Here is a 7,662-nt window from a genome sequence, read left to right on the forward strand (position 1 = left end):
GACAAATATGATGTACAGAGCAATCATTCATATGGGAGTGTTCATAGACCCTGACAGCTAAACAGAATGGTATCTTTGCCTGCTAACGTTCTCTCTCTTTCTTGTTCTCTAAGAATTCTGTTTGCCAGCTTGGTTCGCAGGCTGCTCTGAGGCAAAAGCGATAAAGGGCTGGAAACAGGGAGGAAAAGGGAGGTAAAGCAAAGATAAAGACTGTGTGGCCTGTAAGTCCAGAAGGAGCAGGTGAGGGATTTGAAGCAAGACAGAGGCTCAAAATTGGAGAGAAGTTTCAAGAAATAACACTGTGGGTCTTTCATCATACCCTCTTTAACATTCCTAGAGAGATACAAGTAAATAAGGAAATGGCTTTTTAATTACTCCTAGATGCTGGAATGGGAAACGGTAGCAGACTGGATCATGAGGAGTGCAGCATTTTATACAGGTTTCAGAGTCTCTTTTTTTTTTTTTGAGACGGAGTCTGGCTCTGTCGCCCAGGCTGGAGTGCAGTGGCCGGATCTCAGCTCACTGCAAGCTCCGCCTCCCAGGTTCACTCCATTCTCCTGCCTCAGCCTCCCGAGTAGCTGGGACTACAGGCGCCCGCCACCTTGCCCGGCTAGTTTTTTGTATTTTTCAGTTGAGACGGGGTTTCACCGTGTTAGCCAGGATGGTCTCGATCTCCTGACCTCGTGATCCACCCGTCTCGGCCTCCCAAAGTGCTGGGATTACAGGCTTGAGCCACCGCGCCCGGCCTCAGAGTCTCATTTTTAAAAAATTCTAGAGAGTGAATACAAATGACCTTTGAACAACATGCATTTGAACTGCATGGGTCCACTTATGTGTGGATATTTTTCAACCAAACTGGATAAAAAAAATACAGCATCTGTGGGATGCAAAACCCTGTATAGGGAGGGCTGACTTTTCATACATATAGGTTCTGCAGGGCTGATTTGGGGACTTGAGTATGTGTGGATTTGGGTACACATAAGGGTTCTAAAATCCATCCTCTGTGTATACCAAGGTAGAACTGCATTCCGATTCTCATTTCACAGATGTGAAAGATGAGGTACAAAGATGCTAAGCAGCTTCCCCCAAAGCGCATAGTTAGTAAGAGACAGGGTTGGAGTTCAAATTCAGCTCTATTTAACTTCAAAGTCAGGGCTTTTCACACCTCAGTGGGCTGCACCTACAAAGAACCCAATGGTGGGCACGGGTAACCCCTTAAGCTTGCAGCAGACTCTGGATCCTTCTCCCCTGCCTCTCCCTGCCTCTGCACCCTGGTTCGTGACCCCAGACCGAGGCTGTGTGCAGACTCACCAGCATCAGAAGTCAGTAGGCTGGGCAACGGCTCTGGAGGCACCACAGGGGCGGGGGCCTCTTTGCTGATGCGCATCTCTACCCTCCGAGGCCCCTCCTCCACCAGGTTGATCTCCACCCCGATGCCCAGTGTGGCAAACATCTCCTGGAAGCGAGTTACCGCCTGGCGGGCCTCAGTGAGTGCCTCAAAACGGATGCAAATGAAATGCTCATCTTCACGGTATGTCTGCCAGTCCGCGGGCTCCTCTGGCTCTGCAGGGCCCTCATCTGCACTCAGGAAGAGCTCCTCGTCTGAAACCTCAGCCGGGCTTTTTGTGCGGAAGAGTCGGTGCAGCCGCCGGGCAGCCCGGCGGAAGGCATCGTCCAGCTCACCCCCAGAGGAGCTCTCGGCCTCACTCTCTGTCCCACTGACCACCACGCAGGCACTGTGGGCCACCTGGCCAAACTTGTTGCTCACCTGACAGGTGTAGTGGCCAGCATCAGCATGGTCCAGGTCAGTGATCAGCAGAGAACAGGTGCCATCCCCAAGCTGGTCGATGTGATGGTGCCGCCCGTCGGTGAGCTCCACACCATCCTTCAGCCAGCAGGCTCGCACATCTGCCTTGCTGGCCACGACACACTCCAGCCGCAGGGCATCCCCTACCTGTGCCTCAGTGTCCCCAAATGCGTGGGAGAACATAGGCCCTTCCTGCTGCTTCATCTCCTTCCGGACCTTGTAGCCCTTAAAGGCGGCCTGGATCTTCACAGCTGCCTTGTCCATCGAGGGATCACCCAGGTCTTTGGTGCTCAGGTCTCCCAGTGGTGGGTGCACAGCAGCCAGCGGCTCCTGCTGCTGCTGTGGCTTCACAGAGGGGGCTGCTGGGGCCCCAACCTGTGGGCACAGAGCCTGACGTCATGGTGAGATAGGGAATCTGAGGCCAGGAACAGGGCACGACTGGTGTGGAATGCATGGCAGGGGCAGCTCCAGGTCTTGCTCCAGTATGCCCTTTTTCCTCCTACCGATTGGACCAACACTAGCTTCAATTTGACCTAGATGTCTGACAGCACCTTCCATAAAGCAAGCCCACTTCCTGGAAATCACTTTACACAATCACTCAGACCACGATGAACAGGGTTGTGAAGAACACCATGAAGAGACCAGTTCCAACTCTTCAGGCAAAAGTTTTAATGGTCAGATGTGTATATGAATGGATGGATGCAGGGTGGATGGAGAGATACACTGATTAATGGATGGTTGAATGGGAGAACAGGTGTATGGATGGATGGATAGATGGATGGGTGGGTGGGTAGCTGGTGGATGAGTGAATGGTTACACAGATGGTAGTATGGGTAGATGAGTGGGTAAACAGGCTGACAAACAGACAAACAGGTGAAAAAGTACAGGAATAGATTATGGACAAATGGTGGATGGATGGGTGAAAGAGTAGGTGCATGGATGATAAACAGCAGATGGATGGAGTTGTATGGTTTTATAGGTGGGTAAACAGGCTGACAGACAAATGAATGAACAGGTGAACAGGTGCAGGAGTGGCAGATGGATAGTAGATGGATGGATGAATGGAATGGAATGGAATGGAATGGAAGGATGGTGGGTGGATGGTAGATGGATGGATGAATAACAGGATGGTGAGTAGCTACATGAATGGATAGTGGGTAGATGGGTGCATGTCAGATAGGAGAATGGGTGAATAGATGAAAAGAAGGAAGGATGGAAGTATACATGGATGGACAAATGGAAGGATGGTAGATGGATGAATGGATACATGCATAGATGGAAGGATTATGGAAAGATGATGAATAGACAGATGGTAAGATGGTGAACAGATGATAGACGGATGAGTATATAGATGGCAGATGGGTGAATGCATGACTAGATGGAAGGAAGAATGTGTGCATGGATGGATAGATGGTGGATGAATAGATGGAACAAAGGAAAGAAAGATGAACATATGAATAGATGGCAGATGAAGGAATAGATGAAAGAAAGATGGACACATAAATAGATGGGTGGATGAAAGAAAGAATGAATGCATGAATGGATGAATGAATGAAAGGAAGAATGGATACATGGATGGATGGATAGAAGGAAGAACAGACAGATGCATGGATTGAAGGACGGATGGTGGACAGACAGAAGAGAATAAATGCATGCACTGATGGATGGATCGTGTATGGATGGATGGAAGGATGGATGAATGGATGGATGGATGGTAGATGGATGATGCATAAACAGATGAAAGTAAGGAAAGACAGATGTATGAATGGATGGATTAGGTAGAAGGATGGAAGGACGGAAAAACGGATGCCTGAATAGATGGATGGCAGTTGGATTGAATAGATGGATGGCAGCTGGATGAATGAAAGGATGGGTGGATGCATGGATGGATGGATGCATAGACGGATGAATGGTGGATGGGTGGATGGAAGGATGGATGGATCGATGGATGCATACATGGGTGGATGAGTGGTTTAGATGGATGGATGCATGAATGAATGGATGGATGGTGGATGGATGCATAGATGGGTGGATGAATGGTGTATGGATGAATGTATGCATGAATGAATGGATGAATGGTGGATGGATGCATGTATGGATGGATGGATGAATGGTGGATGGATGGATGCATGGATGGGTGGATGAATGGCGGATGGGTGCATGAATGGATGGATAGATGAATGGTGGATGGATAGAGGAATGGTGGATGGATTGATGCATGGATGGCTGAATGAATGGTAGATAGATGCATGGATGGATGGATAGATGAATGGTGGATGGTTGGATGAATGATGGATAGAAAAATGCATGCATGGATGGATGAATGGTGGATGGATGGATGCATGGATGGGTGGATGAATGGTGGATGGATGCATGGATGGAGAGATAGATGAATGGTGTATGGATGAATGGATGTATAGAAAGATGCATGGATGGATACATGGAAGGAAGGAAGGAAAGATGGATGAATGGATGCATGGAAGGAAGGAAGGAAAGATGGATGAATGGCACATGAGTGGATGAATGGAAGAAAAGATGGATAGATGAGTAGATGTATAGATGGGTGGATGAATGGCAAATGAATAGTGGGTGGGTGGATGGATGGATGGATGGATGGATGGCTGGTGAAGGTCTCAGACCTCTCCTTGCAGGCTAAGTTGGGGGGGCTCACCTTGCTGGCCAGTGGTGAAGTGCCTTGCCTCCCAGCCTTCTTGAGGTAGGTGACCAGGGAAGGGGTGCCTGCCCGGGACTCATCATCAGAGCTGGTGTGTGAGAGGTCAGCCTCTCCAGTGCGTGCCAGCTCATCAGCCGTGGAGTAGCCTTCGGAGAGATCAGGTGCCACCTCCTCTGCCTCCTGTGGCAGGTGCTGTGAGCGGCCATCCTCCTCAGGCAGCTCGCTAATGGAGTCTAGCGTGGGCTCACGGCTCATGCGACGTTTCCGAGCCAGGGCCTCCCACAGTTGGTGCAGGTCGCCCTCCTGGGCTGCCTCGAGGGGCAGGCTGGGCTGAGGAGGGGCCTCATCCACAGAGGCTGGGCTCAGCGCCACTGAGGAAGGCAAAAGACTGGTCAGTGGGCTAGTTCAGAGCCATCAGCCCAGACCTCAGGTGCTTATCAGTATGTAGCTGAGCTGTGGCCTTGCTAGGCCTCTACCCCCACCTGGCACTAGCTACTTCAGATGGCACAATCTTTGCAAGCCTCAGAGCCCCTGAGCCTTGGCTCCCCGACTTTGAGTGAGGCCACAGTCTACCTCCCTGCACAGGGTATGTGATGACCGGAACAGGAAAGGACTCTGCGAAAGCAAATTGGGCTGATTTGAGCTCTTCTGGTCCTGCTTCTGGGATAGAGTGCCTAGACTCATGGGGGTGCTGGCTGCCACACAGGGAGGATCAGGCTCAGAGTTCAGGGGACAGGCCTCAGAGTGTGGGAGGGCTCGGAGCACTGGGGTTTTCAGGGGGTTCAGAGTACAGGGGATGTCTGTGTGCAGGGGCCCAGAAGCTTAAAGGGACCAGAATAGGAGAACCAAGGGCTGCACCACCCAGGACCTGCTCAGGGACAGGCAGGCTGGCCTAGGCCATCAAGACTCTGCAACATGGGGTTTACCACATCTCCCTATGCAGCCTCAGTCTTTCCTATGTGATGGGATCCTCAAAAGGACCCTCAGCCCTTCCCTAAGAGAGCCTGTGAGAGGAAGGCCAAGCTGCACCCCCACACCAAAGCCCCCCACCCTGGAACCTGGAAGGACAGGGATGACACACCCTGGAAGGTGGCAGCCGTGGGGCAGGCAGAGCCTTGGGCTGGGCCACAGTGGTACTCGCCCTGGTCTTCTGCCGTGAAGCCCCTGATCACCAGCATCTGTCGCCGACCCTGGGAGACCACCTCGAACCGCCCACTGGGCTGGATGCGCTCCGTGCCCTTGTGCCAGATGACCTCGCCAGCCTCAGCTGCCACCTCAAGCTCCAGACAGACATCCTCACCAGCTGCCACCTGCCGGCTCTCAGGGGCAGAGGGCTGGGGAGGCACAGGCTTCGGTGGCTCTGCTGGGAAACAGCATTCATGGACAGAAGGCAGGCTCCATCAGCAAAGATGCACCCAGGGTGCAGGCCCCACCCCTGGGGACCCCTCCCTCCTCCAGCTTGTGGGGGCTGTGAACTCCCCAGGCCCCAGTGACGCAACTCACCAAGCCGCACCGTCTGGGGCAGGTGAACCGGTTCCCCAGCACCCACTGGGCCCACAGCTGCCACACGGAAGCGGTAGGTCTCCCCGGGGGCCAGGCCATCCACCACACACTCGGGTCCAGGCACCAGCTCATGGCACAGCTGCCACTGGCCCGTGGCCCCCTCCTTCACTTCCACGCGGTAGCCACAGAGACCACCACCTCCATCACTCATGGGAGCTGCCCAAGACAGTGTCACAGTGTGGCTGCTGTGAGCCACCACTTCAGCATCCTCTGGGGGGTCAGGGAGGCCTGGGGAAAAGGGGAACCAGTCAGGGGGGTGGCTCCCTGTGGGCACTAACAGCCCCTCTGGAAGCCACTGGGCTCTGCTACTGGCTGCAGGTGGTGTGGCTGCACCCGAAGGCAGCGTGCTGCTGTACCCAGTGGCCCAGCCCATCTCAGGGAGTGAGGGATGCTGTCCAGGCCCCGTGGTGGCGCACTTGCGTGTCACATGGAGACTATATGTGCCCAGAGCCCACCCAGTGTGGAGAGCCCCTGGTGGTCTCTGCACCTCCTGTCTCCCCAGAGCTGGGCTCAGATCTGCATTAGGAGTTGGGGGAGCTGAGGGGGAGGTGGAGCAGAATGAGGGGACTTTGGCCTTATGAACCCACAAGGTGGTAGACTCATGCATCGTTATGCCTGGCCAAGGGCAGCCTCCCAGATTCCCACGGTCAGGCCCGTATCTGCAGGCAGTCATCCCCAGGCTCTGCAGTGGGCAGATGCTGCAGAATCCAGCCCGGGATGGTCACCTACGGACCCGCAAGCTCTGGAAGCCGGGCGGGCCCCAGACCCGACCTGCAGGGGAGGGAGAAGGGAGTCCGCCCACCACCCACCCAGGACGGTGAGTCGCGCAGAAGACACGGCGTCGCGGCAAGCGAAGGTGACCTCCCCAGCGTGGAGGAGCTGGGCGCTGCGCAGCAGTAGGGCGTGGTGACTGCCGTCGGCGGTGACAGTCCAGTCGGCGTCATCCGGCTGCACCGCGGCACCATTGATGTACCAAGACGCCTCTCCCACGGGCACCACCTCGCTGAGCGTGCAGGTGAAGAGGGCCTGCGCACCGGCCCGGACCGCCGCATTTTTCAGCGGCTCCAGGATCTCCAGGCGCCAGCCTGTGGGTGTGCCCGAGGAAGGGGTGTGAGGGCAAGGGCCGGAGCAGGGCCTGGACTTCAGACCCTCCCTTCATCCCACCTGCGTGGGTGGGAGGGGTCTGGGAGACCGAAGCTCCCCACTTGCGGCCCCAGCAAATCCTTCTCCCAAAGTCAGCTCAGCCTCTCGCGGGAGACACCTCTCATCTGGCCCCCAGTCATGCCTGCCTTCAACCCAGCCTCCTGTGGGTCCCAGAGACTAACACGTCCCCCTCCTGGCTCCGGAGAGCCTCTGTTCTCGGCGCACGGCGAACACACCGTGTACCCCTCCTGAGCCTCGGGCCCGGGGCTTCTACCCACTGCGGAGCAGGTGGCTCCCAGCCTCAGGTGGGAGGGGTCGGCCCCTGGCTAACCCTGCCCCTTGTGCCGCTCCCTTCCCTGGCCCTGCCAGCAGCACCAGGGCCTCAGCGCCTCTGCAGTGTGGGCGGCCCAGCCTCCTGCAGGAGGGTCTTGGGGACTGACGTCCCCTCTGCAGCCGCAGCCCCCCAGCCCCGCCC

The 7,662-nt window shown here is 55.2% G+C and overlaps 1 protein-coding gene across 1 annotated transcript in view; it reads right to left on the reverse strand.

Annotated features, from left to right (window-relative positions):
* OBSCN (obscurin, cytoskeletal calmodulin and titin-interacting RhoGEF) overlaps positions 1-7,662 on the reverse strand; it is a gene marked incomplete at its 5' end in the record, with an annotated part of 166,694 nt that overhangs the window by 51,971 nt on the left and 107,061 nt on the right. Inside the window, 5 exon segments of the mRNA XM_011960527.1 lie at positions 1,312-2,182; positions 4,479-4,852; positions 5,563-5,844; positions 5,985-6,272; positions 6,854-7,129. Of these exon segments, the coding sequence (XP_011815917.1) occupies positions 1,312-2,182; positions 4,479-4,852; positions 5,563-5,844; positions 5,985-6,272; positions 6,854-7,129 (2,091 nt within the window).

Source organism: Colobus angolensis, unplaced genomic scaffold (genome assembly GCF_000951035.1).
Source record: "Colobus angolensis palliatus isolate OR3802 unplaced genomic scaffold, Cang.pa_1.0 Scaffold511, whole genome shotgun sequence".
NCBI classification, from domain to species: domain Eukaryota; kingdom Metazoa; phylum Chordata; class Mammalia; order Primates; family Cercopithecidae; genus Colobus; species Colobus angolensis.